Source organism: Accipiter gentilis, chromosome 5, assembly GCF_929443795.1.
Source record: "Accipiter gentilis chromosome 5, bAccGen1.1, whole genome shotgun sequence".
NCBI classification, from domain to species: domain Eukaryota; kingdom Metazoa; phylum Chordata; class Aves; order Accipitriformes; family Accipitridae; genus Astur; species Astur gentilis.
The window spans coordinates 5136722-5158676 of NC_064884.1; the positions used below are offsets into that span (position 1 = coordinate 5136722).

Genomic DNA, 21955 nt, shown 5'->3' on the forward strand with positions numbered 1-21955 from the left:
CCTTCTGACATGATACATAATTCAAACAACATCATAATACAAGCATTGCTGAAAACCTGTACGTTGTAACATTTGAGAAGCCACAGAAACCAACACTTTCTCCTTCCCATACAAAATTAACTACCGGCAAAGTGTTCTTACTTTGCAAAAGCTTTTCCATACACCTTGATCTCTTCAGTTCCTTCTTAAAAGTCATGTTCTAAAGAACCATTATGTTACCAACTTATCAGCTGCCAAACTCCCCCTGGAACTTGGAAATAGGACAAAGCCAGCAAAAGCTAACATCTTCTCTTACATGGATTTACTAGACCACATATTGAAGATGACTTGGAAAGAGAAATCTGCTGGTATATTGGTATAACCAAAAAAGAGTTGCTCCTTGCCCAGAAATTGCTCATGCAACACAAAGCTAATGCTGACTAGTTCCCTCTCCATCTCTGAAATTTGATTTCTTTGGAAATGGCAGCAGACGTTATTTTACTTCCAGCCAAGCTATACAAAGCCTGCAAGTATTAGGAACATACCCACGACTTCCATAAAGCTTAAAACTTTCTCTCATCCTTTTCTGTCCAAGAAACAGACCTGCTGACAGCACTGGTATTAGTCTAATAGCAGACTCCAAAGACTTAAAATGCTATGTTTTTACACCAGTGCTTGGACCACTGTTGCAAGGGAATAAAGCCTTGAATATCATAAGATTGCAATTTCTTCAAACACAAATAAGGAGATCAGCTAGAAAAAGAGGGTAGAGGGCTGAAAGAGGAGGTTAATTTCATAAAGCTTTACTGCAGGGCCAGCAGTAGAAGCAAAAGGCAGGCAGCAGGGAAGGAACGGCTTTAAAAGAAATAATGGGAAGAGAAAAAATGAAATTAATTGGGGGTAGGGGAGCAGATTTCACTCTTTACAGTCAAAGCACATTTGCCCATTGAGTTAAGGCTAGACTCTGGCATGTTGTTCCTGAAGACGTGAAACTTGGAAGATGCTTGCAGCTGTAAAGCAAAGCTTCAGAATGCTGCTGTACTTTCTTCTCTGCTTCTGGACTACCTCAGAGGTTAAACAAACCCCCAGCATAAATTATTGCAGTCCCTGAGACCCCTTCATCATGCAGCCATGCTGCTTGTAGAGCGTAAAGAGGCCAGCATCTCTAGAGGGCTCAACACTACACAGCTGCTTCCCAGCGCTGGAGGATTTTGAGGTAGATTTAAGGGTTACATCCAAACAACTAAATTGGCTTAACTATTTATAGAAAACAGACTTCTGGCATACTGGTGTGCTCTGGCAAAATGCTGTGACCATAAGCAAAGCAGAGTAGCTATTCTTTACCAACACAACACTTAAGGTCTTTCCTGAGTGTGGCTTGGCTACGCTCTCAGAGCTGCAGGCGCAGACCATGCAGGGCAGGGCCTTTGTTCTGTACTGGGTCTATACAGTGACTGGTTCACAGAAATTCTTGTTGGTGCCTAGCTCTCTTACTGCAGTCAGTGAAAGCATCACTGAAAGAAATGTTTTCCTCTCCTCTTATTTTAGGAGCATCTTTTGAAGCAGAGCTTTTAAAAGGAGTGCACAACTTTCTAAATCACTTGACAAAGCTGTTCTGTGTGTTGGTGGCTTTCTCAGCGCTAAGCTACTGCATCAAGGGCAAAAGACGCCCCTATGCAAACAGACCTGAGGCCTGCGCAACATCCTCCTGGCAGCTCACATCTCCCACAGCAGATTATGTGGCACAGTCAGTCCTGCCCAGGGAGTTTTGGGGCGTGAGCAGAACATGATATACACAGCTCCCAGCAGCTGCACAGCCCTGCAGTTTCTCTCTGGCTCTGAATGAAGACAGCTCCCCAGTACGTAAGCAATAACACCACAGCAGGCACGTGGAGAGACAGACTAGCATGACTCAGACCCCAGACTAAATCTGCACCTTTGCACAGTGCTGACTTTAGGTCATCTCTACAGCTGCAAGTACCCCCATGCAATATTAAATAATGCTAAAAAATACTCTCTTCCCATCAAATGTTTCAATGAAGCAATTCCTAGGCAACAATGTTTAGTTTATGAATGAGAAGGGCTCATGGTTCATGGTGGGGAAACACAGGAAAACCTTCTCCTTTAGCATACAAGGCATGGAAAGCAAAGGAAACATTTTTGCTCTGCGAGTTGCTTGAGGATAGGCGCCTGAAAGGCCTGGGAACAAACACTATGGAAGAAATGCACCCTGTTCAGCCAGTCAACAACCTGGAAGCACCTATTAGCAAACACCAAACTACCAAGTACTCCTCAGGACAACCTTGCAAAGAAGAGTGGTTTCTCTGCCTGTTAACATGTCTAAGAAGCAATAATGGTGAAAGCTAACAAGTTGTTGGCTCACTCCCTAAAAAGCACACACCGATCATCACTTTGTTCATTTACACTGGCAATGCCAACTCATCCAACAATACACAATACAACTTAAGAATTGCATCCAAAGAGAGAAAACAAATTCCTCATATAATTAAATAATCTTTATTTTATAAAACATAATACAAAGCATCTACACCATTCACTGGTGGAACATTAGTTGCTATTACACAGTAATTCAAACACAAGTTGTTATTTCACACTAGTTCTGCAGTTTCCTTTTACAATTTGCTCTAGCCATCATGGACTAGCCTGAGGACAGGTCCCACCATGTGCTCCATAGCTTTAAAGTTATACTTCTTCTGGGTCTGTGATTCTATGCTGGAGCCCACTAGACAGACTACGAGACCTTGCTCTGAGACATCATTGCTAGCTCTACCTCATAAAGCCATTCCTAATTGCTCTTTTATTTTCTGGTGCCCTTGTTTAACTTCTAAAGCCTCAACATTGATCACAGTACTCTACTTCTTCCAAGCAAGTTTCCCCCCAGTTCAAAGAAGGGGACCACTCAGCCATTAAGTGCATTATCTTTCAAAACATCATCACGCAAGGTGTTTCATAGATACCTGCAGTCACTAACTGACATCTTATTCGTTTGGGCAGGTATGGGCTGCACAGCCCCCACAGAAGGGCTGTAACCATGCATTAAGCTGCACACCAAACCTCAGCAGAGGTCAGAGTCCAAATCATCACAACTGCTCAGGAAACTTCTGGGTGGGCAAGTCAACAGCCACACTGAGAAATGGACAGGCTGTTTTCACCTACATTTCTTCAGGACTTGGACTTGCTGCTGAAAGCCCTTATTCCCTGGTCAGGCTGGCTGTTGAAACTCTTTTGGCTCCAAATTTACTGTAATCCTTACTAGAAAAAACCCACCAGACATCCTTTCTTCAACCTGGGAGTCCACCTGAACAAGAAGCAGCATGGCTGATTTTTACATGTGTCTAGCTTACTCCTTTTTACTCCTACCCATAAGCACGACTGTAAAACACCTTGGACTCCTGCTTTTGTGAGGCAAGCCAGATGCTGGGAAGTGCCATGTTCATGTAACAAAGTATTGATGACAGGTCATAGTGAGAAGTGCTTCACTCAGAGCAACAGCATTTTGCCTTTATGCAGCACAGCTTGACACAGACCACCAAGTATTCATCAAAAGTGGCTTACTGTTAACAAATTAAAACACCCCACGAGGTAGCTAATACTGTACCCACTTAATAAAGTGGGTAAGCTGAGGCAAAAAGGCTCTTTGACATGCCTGACAGCAGCAGCAGAGCTGAGAAAGAACCAGCAAGCCCCAACCAGCCCTTCTTGTCTCCCTTCAAGATTCAATAGTCATATTACTGCGCTGTGCTAAATGAGTCAAGTTTCCTTTTCAGGACCAGCTCGCCCACCAGTTGGCTCTGCTAATCTGAAGTGCTTTGGACTCTTCAGGTCTTTGGCTGCAACAGGCAAGGCTCACAGCAGAACTGGCACCTGAGCTGCACTGGAGGCCTGGTGCTGAGGCTCAAAATAAATGATCATAATAATGACAGCAATAACAAAGGAACAGCGCTTAAGAACATACAGTGAAATAAACACCAGAAGCTGCCAACTGGGGGACAGTTTTTCCCTGCATATGGGACCAGATAAGTAACACTTATTTTTTTTCTCCCAGTGAGGTTCACTTTTTTGCTTAAAAAAGGCCAGATTCTGTGCCTCTCTCTCCTTTAATTACTAGGCTGTAAAATGCTCACTTTTATAAAGTGACCCAGGTCCAACCAGGGAGACAGAAGTGAATTCAAAGCCCAGGGGTCAAGGCATCAATTCAGATGACGGAGAGCCAAGGTTAAGTCTCTGGCTTGAACAGAGCAGAGGACAGACTTGAAGCTGGGTAGCTCTTCCACCTTAGCCACCGTGTTTTGAAGATGCATGTTGGCCACTCTTCAACCAGAAATCCCAATTTGGATCAGAGGAAACACTCTTGTCAAAACTGGTATCTAAGGTCCTGGGGAAAAACATCAATGCTAGTTTCAAGTGTTTTTCAATCTTTTTTCCATAGAGCTCCCAGACATTCACCTACAGTACCCCACTATCCCCAAGCACTGTTGCAGACTCTGGGTTCAGATATGCTGTCTGAATCCAGGGTGACACTTTCAAGGGCAAGAGAAATATACAGCCTTCACTACAAATCAGGTTCTGGACCCTGTTCCCTTTAGATTGCCCAAACTGGCAAGTACAGATTGTTTGCAGATTGCTGCAGTAAAACACCCTGCATTTACTGTTCTTATTTTAAAAAGTTACTTACAGCTTGGGGAAGGTATTTGTCTGACAATCTCAAGGCATGCCATTTGGTCTCAGGCTGGCTCCACACTATACCTGCCTTTGGGCCAATAAGCACAGCAGAGGGAATTTTGGCATTCTGCAGACAAACCAGGGCTTGGTCCATGAGCCAGAAAACCACTTACTGGCAAGTCCTGGTGGGGCTTCTCATAACAGAGAGTGTTGGTCACTCAAGAACTAAAAGCAGTATTTGGAGGGTGTGGGTGGAGGTTTAACAGTCAGGGATGAAAAGGAGATAAAAAGTCAGAAAAGCATTTCCTATCAGGGGCTGTGTCTTTGGGTGTGCATACAGAGCACCTAGTCCTGCAAGGCGCCAGTGCATTTAATTAGAGCTTCTGGACACTACTGAAAACCAAGTTATCAATATGTTATTAAATAAGTTATTAAAAGGAATTAGCAAGGATAGGAAACAATAACCTACCTAAAAACCCTGTTCTTTCTAGAGTCACACTCTAGCTCAACCACCAAAATCGTTTCTCCCAAAGGAAACACAGGGATAATGAACAAAGTGCAGGTAACAACCATCATTTTGCATTTATATAGCACCTCTCAAGTAAAGATTTGAAAGTGCATAACACAGATGGATCAGCTCCATCACCCCCAATTCACAGATGGGGAAATTAGGCACAGAGTTAGAGTTACATGACTTGCCCAAGGTCACATAACGAGTTGGTGGAAGAGCCAGGAATCCCAACTCTAATGAAACACTAGAACATGCTTCTTCCGAGCAGTATGAAGAGTCACTCTAGCTGTCTAGACAGTACAGGACACTGAACATGAAGATCTATTGTTATTTTCTCCTCTCTTCCAAGATTCTACCAGTGCTGAAGGAGTTAGCTACTAACATTGCTATTTACACCTGCACTGCTGGACTAGTTAAGTTTAGTCTGTAAAATTAGCCCTTCTTTCACTCATATCATTTAGCGTATGCTTACGTACACACTGAGCCAGCCTCTGCCAGGCCAAACACTGTAGGTCCAATGAATCCATGGCATAGCTCCATGGATTTCAGTGGAGTTATGCCAGGGATAAATCTGGCTCCAGAATTGCTAACGTGTGTTGGCTCCTCTCCCGACAGTGGCATTTCAGGCACGATCCCCTTCTTGCCAGATTGTGAACTCGAGGAAGTCTTTACTCAGCATCCAGTCAGTGGTTTTTCAGATGTCCATTAGTTTTCAAGTGTAACTCATCACTCCTCCGACTCCTCCAAGCATGGTACTTCTTCATGCTCTTCCTCCTAGCGAAGCGACAGATGCTGACCATGAAAACCCAGGAGACAGCATACATGATGACACCACCCAGCTTAATGTACCACCTGGGCTTGGGAGAAGCAAGCTCACAGTACATCAGCCAGGCCCCCACTCCAATCCGCACCCCAGTGAAGAGGACCACGAAGAAGAAATCCACCACATCGCCTGTGAAAGTGTGGTAACATCCCATCTCCTTCAGGAACCAGCGGGCCTGCAGCAGCGGGTTAGTGATCTCACTACCAAAGATGACGGCATTGACCTCCGCAGCTGACTCCCCGAGTGCCAACGATGCTGTGATGCCCAAGATGCTCACCAGATGGTGGGCCAGCATCAGGGCACCCTCTGCCTGGAAGTACACACACCAGCAAAGGTCGAAGAGGAAGTAGCCCAAGCTAAGGCACAGCACATGTACCTGAAGAGTTGTGTTTGGTGATCCTGAAATATAAAAGACACCAGACAGAGCTTTAAAGCATGGAGGCAACAAGCAGACAGGATCTGAGACAAGGAATGGGTATTTACCTTCAGCACTGGCAGGCTGGTATTAGCTTGTACTGATCACAGCTCAGCTGGACAAGTCAGACGAGTCACAATACTATAGTTGTTAGTCTAACAGCTGCATGCATGTAATGGCCACACAACATGATCACACGCTCTGCCAGATTGCAGCTGGGGAGGGCCATTACACTAGCAAAATACAGTACCAGTCTCTCCATTTCTCTAGTACTTTCCGTCACAAAGCAGCTCAGCTATCATTACAATCATCATTCCTCAAGTGGGCTGGATACTGAGGTGGTGGGAGAACCCCACTTTGTGCCATCACCCATTGGGGAACTTGGGACCATGACTTCCATTACTTACCTGGGTGACTCAAAGGCCAGGGACCATCAATAAAGCCAATGTAAGCAGAGAGACAGGTAGCAAGGATGCCATGGGTCAGTGTGACCAGCCTGCAGCTCCATTCATAATTCCGGTGCTTGTAGCGATGACAGAACCAAGCATAGAGAGAGAGCCAGGCAAGCAGACTGTAGGCTACCCGCAGAGGCAGAGCGAACAGCATCCTGTCACAGGAACAGAAAAACCAAAATCCATCAGAAGCTCTAGCCTTCAGCAGTGTTAACACAACCCAGTACAGCATTTCACCCATAACCATCCCAGCACTGAGTGTACAGTGCTGTTTCCTGATGGTGTTGCTTGCTCCTGACAAAGTTTTTCTGCAGAGGAACTGCGATTCCTCTGGGGAAAGGCCTACATCAAAGAAGCGTATCCTTGAGAATTAGGGCAGATTCACCATGTGGCCACCAGCACACAGACCCCCACCAGCATCACCTCAGCTGTGGGAAGATGCACTGAAAGCATAGACCTTGTAAGCTAGTGAGTTCCTAGCCTGGTTGAACAGAAAACATACCACGACTTGGTAAAGTACCTCGGGGGACTTCCCCAACCAGTCTACGATGCAGGATCTGCTGGGATATGTTAGTGCTCATCTGCACTGCCTGAGGGACAGGCTGAGGAGCACCACATCCAGCAATAAGGCTTTGATCCAGAGCTACACCTGCCCCTTCATTTTAGTTCCCTGCCCATATATCTGCATTTGACTGGTCTTCTTGTGTTGCCCCACTTGACCTACTCACCCTGTCACGCTGTTTGCTAGCTTGGTTCCTCCTCTCCTGAAACAAAAACCCAAGAAAACCCAAAACACACACAGTCTCTTGCTAGGTCCACTGCTAATCAATCTTCCCAGTGCAGTGACACCAATTGCAAATAGGTCAAAAGAAACACAAAGGCATTGCCATCTCCTCCTGCTACTGAATTTTAACCTTCTAGCATCAACACATTTCCAGGACAATTTGGGGGAAAAAACCCCACTGTAAAATCCCCTTGTCCTCCCCAGGAAAACTTCCAGTGAAACAACATACAGTTCAGGCTTCTTCATGAGTGTGCAAGGATAAAGCTCAGATTAGAACAAAGCACCCCCCAGCAAACAGTGATTGGATGAAGCAGCCCACCACCTTTGGGAGCAGCCAAGCACTCACAGCCAGTCCCTTTCCTACCCCTGGCTGCAGTCCACGAGTGCCCCCCACCCTGCCCTGCACCTCTCCTCACCAAGGCACTGGATGCTCCCTCCTCTGCAGTTTGAGAGGAGTGAGACAAGGTGAAAACCACTTAACCCTCCTAACTACAGACTTCATTCCATCTCTTCTGGCACCAAGACCTCCAAATCTTTTTGATACAAAAGGATTAGATGTCATGCCCATCAAGATTTTTTCAGCAGTATTTCTTTTATACACCTTCCCTCACTCAATGTGCAATACAGAATCTCTCAAACAAGCAAAAGACATGCTGCCAGAACAAAATTACAGGGCATAAACATCTGTGGAGGATATTGCTCTTGCTGCTAAAAGCCCCCCAAATACTCCAATATCTACATCTTGTTCCTATTTATAATACCTTTCCATGAAATATAAGATGTGTCTCATTACTTCTGAGCATTCAGGGAAGCACATCAAAAGAAGTTGAGTCACGCTCTGGGATACGTGAGTTTCCAGTTGCGTAACAGCAAAAGCACCACTGGTCCTGCTGGTACCTTCTGACCAGCGTGCTGGATTCACTGCCAGAGCTGGGGAACACCAAAAGGACTACACGTGATGAGGAGTCAGATTTGCAATACCTAACCTTCCTGTTTGGCCTCTTGCAAGTATGACTAGGAATGACTTGGGAGGCTGGGTAAACAAAACCATTACAGCATAATGGGCCTCAGGAACACGGGGAAATGAAATAAGGATGTGATTAACTGCTCTGAGCAGGTGTTTCCATTAACATCCCTGGTACTTGAGGTCCATAAGCATTTAGAGTCCAGGCAAATAGGGCAGGAAGAATTCTGATGTGACAAAAGGGATTGACCAGCTGAAGAAGGCTGGTAGAAGGAAGAGAAATGACCTTTTAAACATTTTGAGGCGTTTTCCACGCCTCCTTGTGAGGAAGATGTTTCTCCACTCCCTGGAAAGAAAGATGGGGGCTACCTTCCAATTGCACATCAGAGCTCAGTATCTGTCATGAGCACATACAACGTATATTGCACCTGTGATTTACACCTGCCCCCACACACTGGAAAGGGCAATATCCCTTAAAAACATCAGTAGTCATAATCATTTGTACCGCCAATAGCAATGGGGTCACGAACGAAAGCAGGCTCTACAATAATTACGTGAGCCTAAAAACCTAGTCCAGAACAGCCCTGCCCTCCCTGAAAGAGCTTAAAAACTAGATGGGCACCTCCAGCAAAGCACCGTTATCTCCTTTTTTTTTTTTTTTTTTTTTTTATTCCTTTTCCCTGTACAAATGAGAAAACGGAGGAGCCCAGGGAGCCTAAACAACGTCCCCAAACCACAGACGCAGCCTGCCCAGCCGACCCGAGCCCTCCCGCAGCCAGCAGCCGCCCTCTCCGGGATGCAGCCGCCCTCCCTCCCTCCCTCCTTGCGGGCCCTGGCGACGAACGAGCCCCGCTCCCCCCGCGCTCGCCGGCCCCGCTCTTCCCCAGCGGCTGCCGCAGCTTTGCGGGGACCGGCCGCACGGAGCCGCCGGGGCCGGGCCCGGGCCCCCTCGCCGCGGGGGAAGGTGCCCGCCCCGGGGAGCGCCCGGCGGCCGCAGCCCGCCAAGCCGCGGGGCGAGACCGCGGGGCCCGGCCCTCCCCGCTCGGCCCGGCCCCGCGCACCCACCTGGAGGGACGCGGTTGCTGGGGCCGGCCCGGCCCGGCCCGGCCTACCTCCGCCGCCCGGGAAGAGGAAGCGGCGGCGGCCGAGGGGCACCTGCTGGCGAGGAGGAGGGACGGCAAGGGCGGCGGGAAGGAGGGAGAGAGGGAGGGGGCCGCATGGCTCCTAAAGCCAGCCGAGAGGCTGGCGGTCTCGGGGCCTGGCCGCCACTGCTGTAACCGGCGGGCGCCTGTCAGGCGGGGAGGGCCTGGCTTCAGCGCCCGGGAGGCTGTCGCTCCCCGGGCGAGAGGCAGGTCGGGTTCTCACCCGGCACACGCACCCACACACAGCATCATCGCTTTAGTCTGTGGGCACGGGAGATCAGTGCCACGCACCCGGGACCCGCTCCAGTCACCTCGCGCGTCCCGAAGAGAACGGGCCGCAGGCAGAGACAGACCTGGGCTCCCTCCGTTCGCACCCAGGCAGCGCCTGGCGTGAACCCGCCGTTCCGCAGAACTTGCAAAACCGTGTCAGGATAGCACCCGCTGCAAGGTAGCGTACCCCGCGGGGTTTAGCATCCAGGCGCAGCGCAGAGCTCGCAGCTTCAGCGGGCTGGGAAAGCACACAGCCCTGCCCGAAACGTACCCTCTCATCCAGCGCTTATGCAGCAGTTACAAAGCCTAGCAATTTCTTCTCGCTACGAGCATTCAGTGCTAAACCACATCTTTTCTCTCGCCCGCCTTCATCTGCATCCACAGAGCAGCAAAATACAGGGCTTATGCGGGACACCTGAAGTAGCTTACACAAATGTTCCTCCGACCAACACGCTCACTCCTTTCGTAAGCTGCAACCGAAACAACCTCTCACACCCCGAAGTAGGGTTGGCTTTTTTCCTTCATCCTCTCAAGTTTTACCTTTTGAAATACAGGTGGTGGCAGTTGCTTGTCCTGCTTCTTACAGCACTTGTAATAAGCCCGTTTTCAACTGGATCTCTATCTTACTTTTCCAGTTCAGGCCAGGCACAGGTTCCTATTGCTACAAGATGCTCATTCTTCAGCTGTTTCAGCACAACATCCTCACCAGCATTAATAGTGCATTTGCTTCTCTGACAAATCTTAGGTCTCATCTTTCTTTCCCCCACCTTTGCTAGACCAGGCACCAGGCCCCCTCCAATAGCCTCAATAACGACCGAGATGGAGATGTTCTAGTATTAAGCTTCGGATAAAGAAGCGTTGACAGACAGAAAGCTATAGGGCTAACATTGACTCATAGCACAGAAACTGAGCAGCCAGGAAGAACAACAGAGATGGACACGGAAGAGCACTCTGAAAGTCCTAACAAGGCAAGGACCATTTAATGCCCAAGGCAGAAAGTAGAGAAGGAGTTGTGGGTGGTTTTCTCCTAGATCATACAGCGTGCAAAATTTGTGTCTAGCGAGATGCAAGGCAGCGAGTTAAATCATCTCCCAGTGGATTGTACCAGAAGTTAGGTGCAGCTTATACACTAATTTTCTTGTTTGCTTTGTGCAGAGTCAGCCATTTAAAAAGGCAGGCTGAGTTGCACTGGCTCGGTTTGCCTGCAGATGAATACCATTCAGCAAAACAGCTCAGGACAGGAACGTCTGCTCACACTGCTACCCCTTTTAGTATAGCTACATCCTCCCTCAGCGGTACATTCTTTCTTCTTGTCTTCTTTCTGTACCTATTCTAACAAGAGCTTACAGTGCCAACGGGTCACAGAAGGTATTAGCTTGCCAACACTGGGAGACTTCGTGTCTAAAAATAAACTGGAAATACACGAGAACTGGAAATACACGAGAGCCCAATGGCCTTCCTCAATGATAGGCCAAGACTGATGCTCACTTTTTGTGGCTGTAAAAGCCCTCAAGGATATTTGACAGATAAAAATCAGGCACCTGTATTAAAAATTACATTCTTTGAAATGTTAGTGAATAAGAAATCCAATGGGATACTGAGGGTGGAGCCAGATGCTTTTCAAGCATCACATTAGAGAGTTTAACGCTAAAACTATCCTTAGATGAGATGTGGTGCATGACCACCTGAGGGCACTTACTTTGCTTCAAATCTCACAGGATAACTACCATCAGCTCTGTTTTGTATGCAGGCAAGCTGGGTGCACTGGGTTATTGTCCCTCAGCTGAAGGAAGAGAGTTTGCTTGTTGGAAGCCAAGCCCAGACCCACCTCCACGCCAGACAGCAGAGTCCTGGCCCAGCAGTGGCAGGTTCTCAGCTGGAAACAGCCACTCAGCAGTGGCTCGGGACACCTCATAACACCAAAGGTGTTTTCACACTTTCAGTTGCTTCTCCAAAGATAGCGTAGGCAAACAACCTTGCAACCCAAGCCTTCTGAATTTGTCATTCCTAGGATGAAACGCAGCAACAGAGAGGCATTGGTGCTGCAGGAAAAGAAAGGGAACCTGCGATGTGGGCCATGACTAGAATTTAACAGTTACCCTGTGACCTTGTGTCTGTCAAGAGCAAACACCTCAATTTAATGGCCCATTCTTAAGCTCCCTGCGATATTGACCGTGATTCATTGGCAAGGCAGGTTATGGGTACATTAGTCACAAATCTGAGCTTCAGCTGACCCTCATCTATCCTTCACGTCTCAAGCCTGAGCTCCACAGCACATGGCTCCATCTGTGCTTGTTTCCCCACCAGCTTACTCCTTCCTGAACTGCACGAAGGGCATGAGCCAGAGCTTGGTCAACGACTACTAGCCTTAGCATGCTTAGGCTACTCTCAAGCCTGTTTTCCTCAGCATTAACTTCAGCTGCCTCCTCAAGACCTGGAACAAAAGAACATTACAGCAACCGTTTCTTTTTAAAAAGAGAACATAACTTTATTAGAAGTCTCATCACTCATCGGATTTTTTTGGAAGAGCACAGTGACTCTGGCAAGACCACACCTCACGAGGCCAGCCCTCCACAGCCATGCTGGCAACCTATCAGGAGTGCAAGGCTCCTGTTTAGAAAAACATATTACCCTGCTAACTTGCCTGGATTCACAGCTGCAATGCGTTCAGAGGGCACATCAAAAGTTAGGTTATTTCATGCCATTTTCTAATCTCTCCAGACACCTTATTCTAACCCTCAGCCAAGGCAGATATCTGCCTTGAACAGTGCCAGAGTTAGGGAGATAAGAGGCATGGAGGAACTAGTAAGGCTGCATCCCCACAGCAGCTGTATTCCCTCTGCTCCCCTCCTTCATCTTCGCAGCAGGGGTGACACCTCACTTGAGCAAGAGCCACACAGGCTGTTTCAGGGGCTCTTTAGCTCCATAAAGAAGCTCCTCTAAACAAGGTCTTTGAAAGCAGGAAGGAAAGGCAACCAGCCTTGCTAAGCCTGAGGGCAACACAAGCCCATTTGTTTCTCAGCTGTAAGTGAGGCTTTTATGGGAGAGTAAGTCTGAACTGCAGCCTTAAATAAAGGGAAATTCACATTAAAACCCCAGGGGGAATGTCAGAACATGATTCTGAGAGGTAAAAAAACCAAGAGAACTGGTCCGTACTCTGAGACCTGCTGGTATGGGAGCAGATGTTACACTGAGATCTGCCTGAACATTAGTCACCCCTGAAAATATAGTCACTTAGACTCGTTAGCCATGCATTCAGCTTAAGTGACTTGTAAATGAGCCAACCCCAGAACAGAAAAAGCATCCAGAGAGGGCTCTTCTCTATCATCTCTCACCCACAAAGTGCCTGATTTTTTATTTTTTTTTTTAAAGCAATCCAAGGCTAGGTGAACACCTGCTCATGGAGTTTATTGGCACAAGTCTAATTTTTGACTCCAGTTTGCAAGGGAGTTTGCAAGGGCCTGAGTCAATCCCAGTGAAGTCACACTGCTCTAAGATCAATATCTGCTTGAATGTAAGTATTTTTTAAAAAGAAAAAAAAAGAAATGTATCATTACGAATAATGAGGTAAAACATTGTCTCACCTCAAGTACCATCACTTCACACGCTCAAAGGACAACTCCACTATACCCCTGCAAGCACTTGAATCTTGTTCAGAGGCTTTCATCCAAGTACTTAGTCAATCATGTTGTCCAACTCCAGGATTAAGGGAGAGTGAGGCTCAGTAAATTTTGCTAGGTCACACCCCTACCTGGTCTCACTGGCAGGAAGACAGGATTTTTCAGATTTGATTTTCTGGCTCTACAGTATAAAATAATTCTACCTCCAAAATGAGTACAGATCATACAGATTGTGCAATTATTTGTTGTAGACTGAATAGGTCTGGCATTGCCACCCTTGCTGAGACGGTACCATTGGTGGAGAAGTCAGGGAATCAGAGTTCAGTAGACATGTCAGGTTCCTCAGTTTTCCACTCAAACCCCTCTTCCTTCAGCTCTCCCATGTTCCTAGAGCTGATTCATCTCCTCCAGGGGTAGCAGACCACTGCCAGTGCCAGAAAGTCAATTCCACATCACTTTTAGGAGATCTTTTCACAGGAATAGTCTTCGGTAGCCAGGATTCTAGCCCAAGGGATTGTCATCCACAACCCATTAATGAGCTCTCAAGTGCCCGTTAGTTTTCACAGGTGTATTCTTACTCCTCAGGCTTGTCCAGGAATGATATTTTTTCATCATTTTCCTCCTGACAAAGCGGCATATTTCAACCATGAACCCCAAAGATACAACGTACATGGCCAGGCCTCCAGCCTTGAGGAGCCAGCTGGGATCAGGAGATGTCACCATCGCATACAGGATCAAAGCTCCTACCCCGATTCGCAGCACCAGGAAGAGGAACACAAAGAAGAAATCCACCACCTCTCCCAGGAAAGTGTGGTAACACCCCATTTCCCGCAGAAACCAACGGGTCTGGAGCAGTGGGTTGGTGATCTCGCTCACAAATACAACGGCATTGACTTCTGTAGCAGATTTCCCGAGCCCCAGCACCATGATCATGCCGCAGATGCTCAGCGTGTGATGGAACAGCATTAGGACCCCCTCTGTCTGGAAGTATAGGCACCAGCCCAGGTCAAAGATAAAGTAACCCAAGGTCAGGGACAGCACATGGATCTGAAGAGATGTGTTTGGTGAACCTGAAATGAAAGATGTACATAAGCCTGGGGTCTTATTTGAGACATTCCTTTACAATATGCAGCAATAATGGCTGTGAGTATGCCTCTTTCCTCCTTAGTTTCCAGCCTGATCCTATGGGCTAAAACTTCAGCCTGCCCAGCATACCCAGGCAGGCCATCCCATCCTGCCACACTTCTGTTTCTCTTTGTCTCTCCACCCTTTTAGAAAGCAGGGATGGAAAGCCTGACCCCCGTCAGCAGAACTATTTGAGATTTAATGACAGAAAACAGCAAACAAAACCCCACAGCCAAATGCCAAGAGTTACTACACCCTGAAAGATGTGAACAGCACTTGGCCTATTCTCAACACATTGCTACACCTAATGCTGCAATAAACTCGAGCTGCCGACCTGAAAACTTTCATTATGTACACGGATAAAACAAACAAACAAACAAGAATAGAAGGATTAACAGTAAGAAGTGGTAAGGGCTGGAGAAGAAGTAAGAGAGTTAAAATCCTGCCCCCAAAACATACACATAAGAGAACAGACAACAAAAGCAATCAGCCCCCCCGCTCCACCTGTAACAGAACCAGAGGTGTCCACACCGCATGACAAGGACACGTGTCAGGGGAAGACTCCAAACATACCTGCATGGCTCAGAGGCCAGGGGCCATCCAAGAGAGCAACGTAACCAGAGAGGCAGGTGACAATCAGCCCGTGCAGCAGGGTGACCAAGCGACAGCTCCACTCGGAGGAGCGGTGCTTGTTCCAGTAGCAGAAGCAGGTGTACAGAAACAGCCAGGCAACAAGGCTGCAGGTCACCTCGAGAACAATGCAAACCATCCTGCTGAACACAGAGCAAAGGCGTCATGAGCGCAGCAGCCCTCTCGGCAAGGGGTGTTCATGCAGATCATCTGCCTCAGTATCCACCCCAGCCCACTCACGGAAACCCCAGGGAAAAAAAAACCCAAACAACAACAACAAAAACCCCAAACACCAAAACAACCAACCAAACCCAAACCACCAAAACACACACGAGCAAAACAAACCAAACGGCACCAAAAGCTGCCTTGTACCCTTCCCATGAGCATGTGCTCTCCTGAGCCCTCTTCAGCACCATTCCCCTGCAAGCCTCTCCTCATTACCAAGACCCTAACGCGTCTGGGGAAAAAGAAAATCCCATCACCCCCCCCCCCGCCCCCTGAGCCAAAGCGTCTCAGCTCGCCCTCGGGGGCCGGCAGACGGAGCGGCGGGGGCCCGGGACACCCCGGAGCGGGGGGGGGGGGGGGAGCCCGGCACACCTGGGGAGACCAGACCCCCTTCCCCCGCAGGGCATGGGGCAGAACCAGCACCCTCGGCGCGGCTCAGGGCAGCGCTTGCCCCGGGGTCATCCTGCAGCCCGGCGCCCTCCTGCCCGCTCCTTACCCCGGGCTGCTGCTGCCGGACCGGGACCGGGACCGGGACCGGGACCGGGACCGGGACCGGGACCGGGACCGGGACCGGGACCGGGACCGGGACCTGCCGCCCGGCTGCCGGCTCCGGGACTGCCCGGGAAGGGAGGCGGTACTGGCACACCCCGAGAGGCTTTTATCTTCCTTCCCCTTCCCTCCCCGCCCCCGGCCGGGGCAGCTCCCCTCGCCCCCAGCCGCTCCCCGTCCCCGTTTGCTCTGCCCCGCTTACCTACCCCGGAGGCGAAAAAAGGATCCGAGCAGCGCGGCTGCGTGCCCCGGAGCAGGGAGAGGGGCCGTGCTGCCGGGGGACGGTGCGGGGAAGGGGAAACCGGGTAGGCGAAATGAGGACAGGCGTTTGGAGTGTGTCAGCCGGGCTGGTACCTCCGTCCAGCCTCAGCCTTCCCGCTGTAAGAGTCCCAGAGGGTCCCCGCACCTTAATGTGGCTGGATGTTCTCTCTGATGAAGGAGACTAAGTGGAGAATAAAGCTGGATCAGGCAAGAGGGGAGGTGCTTTTGTCCTGCTGGTGTGGTTTTTTTTTTTGAAAAAAAAGCGTCCTGGAGTTCTCTTTCAAATTTTGTACCGGTTTTGAAAACAGCAGCCGGGTGGGTGGGCTTCTGGTGCCCACCTTTGTGTTGTCCTGTGCTGACTGCAAGGAGGGGAGGCTGAGAGAGCAGCCGGGAAGTTTGGGACTGCTTGGGTCCGGAGCTGGGGAGTGGCGTGGCGTGTGCCGGGAGATGTGACGCGGAACACGCAGAACAGGATGAGTGAGCGAGGAGCTGAGCTGGGGCTGAGCACCAGGGCCCGGCAGAGGCAGGAGTGAGTAACCAGGAAAGGGCTGTGCTTCCTCCAAGCTCTGACAGCATTCTCAGCACTGGTACCGTGTAATTTCTGTTTATTCATTTTGCTTGAAAAACTGTCTAAAGGAGATCGTGTGTTGCAAACAACCCAAACCCTCCCTACAGCCAAAAGCTCTATGCCAGGAGTGAAACCAGCCACTCAGAGCGTGAGAGGCCTCATCGATGGTCACTTAGGCCTGTCGTGTGTGCTGCACTCCATAGGATGTTTCTCTGCGTTATAAATTAAAGCACATTAAAATATGCTTCTAGTCGAATTGTGGATTATAGGTTACTCTCATATTTGAGCTAAAACTTCCTGATTTTTCTCTCCTTTGCCAGCATTTTGGCCCCCACTTTGAAGCGAAGCCCCCAGGCTGTGCAGGCAGGGACCCCCAGCACAGAGAAAAGGGGTCGCATTGCAGCTCGGGCACTAGTCCCTGTTGTCATCTGTAAAGGTGAGCCTGAATTTAAGCTCAGCTACTGAAGGCGTTGTATTGGAGTCTTAGGACCTATGCTAATTCTACCAGGACTGTAAATCCCGAGGCTGTGAGCATCAGGAATGATGAAGGCACTTGATGGGATCGTTTGAACGCTTAGAAATTCTCAAAGTCTCCCTTCAGGCGACAGGGAAAACTGGAAAGGGCAAGGAACAGAGCCCTGTTCTCCCAGCTTGCACTCACTCTCCTCACAGGTGGAAAGCAGGGAAAGAAAGGGGAATGAACAATAAAATAAAGTAAATACCAACAGCAAATTGTTAATTTTCCAACCTTTCTCAGTCCTGCATGAACTTGCTCACTGCTAAACATCATGGATGTATCAGGTATCGCACCTCCTACCTGGCCTGTACACTCACTTAGAGCTCTGGAGTTGCTACAGCGGTTAAGTGGAAAAGTCAGCCTTGATGTCAGTCATTAACAGGAGTGCATCTCCTATATGCACTCTAGCATCTGTCAACAGAAAGGAAAGTCAGGAGCGTTTGTCCATTTTGTATGCTGAGGATGCCAGTTCGGTTGTCTCTGGCTGAGAAAAAGAGCAGGAACTAGAGAGAGGTCTACCTACGGACAGACCTTAACTTCCAAAGGCATACCATTGTCCTCGATTTGATTTTGGAGCTGAGTGGGATCTGGCTCATTTCTCCAGAGAGCTTGTGAATGACCAGACCACAGATAAAAATAAAAGATGAATGGGGTTGCACCCCTTATACTCACAAGCAATAAGGATGGGACCCACAGAGGTGTTTTTAGACAGGCCCTCAGCTGACAGCTGGCTCTTCACTCACACATGGGCTTCACGTCACTGATGCTTAAGTCCCAACGGTGGAGGAGCGGAGGAGTTCTTCTCCTCAAGAGAAGAGTAGGGACAGAGACCGTGGAGACTGTTCAGGCACAAGGGCTGCTTTGGTAGCAGATCAGGTCGTTCAGGAGATTATGTGAGCTCTTATAGCCACTATGAGGCACATCTGCTTGTGAGCAATTGTTCCCTGCCTGCATTGTTTATCTATGGCTGTGGGAGGTGACTCTTAGGCTTGGAAAGCTGGAATTTCCTGCTCTGTATATTTTTAATCCCTGAGATGCTCCTGTGAGGCTGGAAGTATTCCTAGAAGACAGGGGAATGAAGACCTTTCCTTTCCAACTGTGGCTTTTTGTGAAACAAACAAGCTGCTAGTGTTTATTTTCCTATTCAGAACCAGTTTATCAATAAATCTGAGAGACTTGTTATTGTGTTTATAAACTTTTCAGTGGAGATCAGCTCTCATGATGTGTTTGCACAACACCTGGCAAGGTGTTGGCTTTGATCTTAGCTGCGATACTAATGTGCAGATACCGTTATTGAGCATTTAATACATTCTGAATTTCCCTCCCAGCTTTCAGAAATAACATTCCAAAATTTATGCAGTGCTGATTTTGTGGGAGCAAATTACTTAGAGAAATTTCTGAAAATTAAATGGAATAGTCCTGGTCAGTTAAGAACCAGATTTTTATCTTGATGTATCTTCTCTGTACTGTAAGAGCGTATACATGTACAGTAACTTGTAAATATATTATTGTAAATAGTCAGCTGCCTTTCACAACTGTATTTTTGGTCTTTTTTGACAAAGAGGCTCACGAACCTCTGGGAGCCTTTACCAAGTGTTTAAGTAGACTGGCAGCTGACTCTGAAATCAGTAACCAAGTTACAACTCAGCTACCAGGTATAGGACTAATGCAGGAATTACTGGGCAAAATTTACAGGCGAGGGTTATGAAGGCAATCAGAATGGTCACTTCTGAGCTTTTAAATAATTGCTTATAATCTATGAAATCACTTGAGCTTTTTCACAATAGAAATGAGCTAGAAACTGGAGTTTTGCTGAGGGTCAGCGTAATAAATATCTATGATGGCTGGCAGCAGAATCAGCTGTAACGTTCATCATTTGTGAACGATGCTATTTAGCACAAGTTGAGGACTGGGAGAAGGGAAGGATTATCATCACCATCGCCTAATGGGGACTAAGTCATTTGTCCAAGGTCATGCAGGAAGTAAAATTAGATAGGGTATCCCAAAGGTACAGATAGGTGGTTTAAATTTTTTCTTCCTGTTATCTTTAAATATTCATAATAGCCAAAACATTAAAAAAAAAAAAAGAAAAAAAGAAAAAGAGAAAGTGTCATTGTCTTAGCAGTATGCCATCCTGCGATGCACTTATTTCCATTACGGAGAGTATTAATTTTAAGAAGATCTATATCTTAGGAGGGAGAGGCTGGAGCAAGATCCCTTCATGCCACTTGAACATCTTTTGCATATGGAACTGGCTTTGAATAAGGATTGTAAAATTCTTGCTTAAAAAGCTGGAAGCTTCTTAAGGGGTCTTTATAATTACAGAGTGAGAGCCAGCCACCCCTCTTTTTCATCCTTGGCCAGAGCTGCTGTTTGGTCAAAATCCAAATCCTGATGACTTTATTCATAGGGCTGCAGCACACCCAGTGAACAGTCACACGCAAAACACTTCTCAGGCTGGCACGAAAAAGGACTGTTTGTTTCATCCTCCCTCCTCCTCTCAGAGTGTTGGCCAGCCCTCACAGGACTCGAGTGAGGTGTTTCCGTGAAAGGCCTGAGAGGAAAGGCAGCTCCTTGCGGGAGGGGCTATAAATTTGCCGGTTACCACCTACACCTCTCCCTTAAGACTCCCAGCATCTCTTCTCCAAGGGCACAAGCCCGTAGCAATGCACCTGGCAGGATTCAAGCGTGGCAGGTGCAATTGAGTCGTCAATGCGCGTTGGCTCCTCTTAGTACGCCGTGGGGTTTATGCTATCCCAGCCAGAGGCAGGAGAGGAAAATTCTCCCGCGCACTTTACCTGCCACAATTTGTTTTCTGAATGGATTTTTTTAAAACTATGTCAGAATTGGAATTTTCATGTAAAAGCATACTTTTTTCTAATCTTTTAGACCAGATAAGAGAGAAACACAACTCTGGAAAGGTTTCTTTCCAACATAACCAACAAAACACTGGCATGTTTTAGTCAAAAAGCAAAACAAATTTCTGCTGATTTGTTCATTCCTGTTTATCCTACCCCCCACCATATTAGTACAGTTCCCTTAGTCTCACCCCACCAGCCTCCCAGCCAGTTTAACTCATCTGCTTATGTGAAATTAATGGAAATGAATCAGGCAAAACACTTAAATATCATATCAACCCCAATTCTCTATCCAGTAGCAAAGATCTTGCGTGCGAATAAAAACCAGTCCCTGGTTGTGTATACGTGAGTGCATTCATTTCTAGAGATCTTCCGCTATTAACGTTCGGCAGCGATCACGCAGGCTTTTCCAGCAGGACAGAGCCAGCGCTGGAGGGGAGCTGAGCAGCTATTATTCTGTGTCTGCAGCACTTGCCTTAGCCCATTTTGAGAGCCCGTCATTATAAGCAATCCCATGGAGGCACATGGCAGGGGTAAATTCACGCAGGGAGGGCATGTTGGCATGATCCGTCCCTGCAGCTGACCCAGCGAACAACTAGCTGAGTTGAAATGCGGTTGTTGTAGCACAGTTGTTCTAAAATACTCCTGTAGTATCATTCTCTTGGCTGGAGGAGAATTTGGGTTTCCCTCAAGAATCCTGTGATGAAGATACACCATAGAAAAAGCTGCCATGTTTAATTCCTGTCACTCTAGCTGTAGAAGACAGTTCTTGCAGGGAAATCCCTGTTAGAAACAGTAATGGGAACCTTAGGAAATCTGCCAAAAAAACCCACCCGCGCAGCTATACCAAACCTGTCACAGCTTAGCTTCAGAGTGATTATATTCAAATAATTCGTTTCACATCTCTAAATATAGTTGGAAAGCAATGGAGAACAAGGCTTGAAATCAACCCTCCAAGCATGTAAGAAAATTTAATTAATGGCAGAAAGAAGGGCCATAGCAATCAGGAGAGTTAGAATACTTCCCATCTACATTTCTTGCTTTCCCAACATAAAACGTTTTTTAAATCACAACAGATTTTTTTTTTTTGGGGGGAAAAAAAAAGTTTCATTTAATTTTAATGTTTCCACTGAAAAACAGATATGATGAAAGCGTTTCAGTTAGAGGTAAATGAGTGGTGGTGGGGAATCTAGGAAACAGAAATACAGTTTCTCCCTTTTTTGTGTTAGAACATTTTGAAAAAGCTTACTTTAGTATTTTTAAAAAAGAAATATTTTTCTTAATTTCCATTTTTCAAGAAGCGTTACCTTATCTTTTCCAGTCCTCTCTCATTATTATCAATGTCTGCTTCTATAACAAAACCTCACTCAAAGCAACAAATGCAGTTCTATATACAAGGGGCTCAATACTTGTTGTGAAGGTAGCTGATAAACTCTACAGGTCCACGGACTCCCATTTAGCAATAATTCATCACACAGGACTGGATGAGTAGAATAAGAAGTAACAGATCAAATATTTTTTTTTCCCCAGAGGTGACAAAGGATTATTTTTACTTTTTTTTTTTTTTTAAAAAAAAGCT

General features: G+C 47.4%; 2 protein-coding genes across 7 annotated transcripts; both read right to left on the reverse strand.

Moving 5' to 3' along the window:
* Positions 1-2473: 2473 nt before the first annotated feature.
* LOC126038600 (TLC domain-containing protein 5-like) lies at positions 2474-13673 on the reverse strand. Of its 2 annotated transcripts, none has more exons than XM_049800540.1 (3): positions 13608-13673; positions 6819-7018; positions 2474-6395 (listed from the first exon to the last, which is right to left on the reverse strand). In XM_049800540.1, exons 2-3 carry the CDS (start codon positions 7015-7017, stop codon positions 5857-5859), a joined length of 738 nt encoding a protein of 245 aa, XP_049656497.1. In that variant the 5' UTR covers position 7018; positions 13608-13673; the 3' UTR covers positions 2474-5856. The 2 variants fall into 2 exon arrangements, with proteins under 2 accessions (XP_049656497.1, XP_049656498.1); XM_049800541.1 differs by lacking the exon at positions 13608-13673 and adding an exon at positions 9677-9727.
* LOC126038599 (TLC domain-containing protein 5-like) lies at positions 10034-16627 on the reverse strand. 5 transcript variants are annotated; one of them, XM_049800538.1, is made up of 3 exons: positions 16379-16627; positions 15342-15538; positions 10034-14713 (listed from the first exon to the last, which is right to left on the reverse strand). In XM_049800538.1, exons 2-3 carry the CDS (start codon positions 15535-15537, stop codon positions 14175-14177), a joined length of 735 nt encoding a protein of 244 aa, XP_049656495.1. In that variant the 5' UTR covers position 15538; positions 16379-16627; the 3' UTR covers positions 10034-14174. The 5 variants fall into 5 exon arrangements, with proteins under 5 accessions (XP_049656495.1, XP_049656493.1, XP_049656494.1 ...); XM_049800536.1 differs by having other exon boundaries at positions 15342-15541; XM_049800537.1 differs by lacking the exon at positions 16379-16627 and adding an exon at positions 16120-16248.
* Between the last annotated feature and the right edge of the window lie 5328 nt (positions 16628-21955).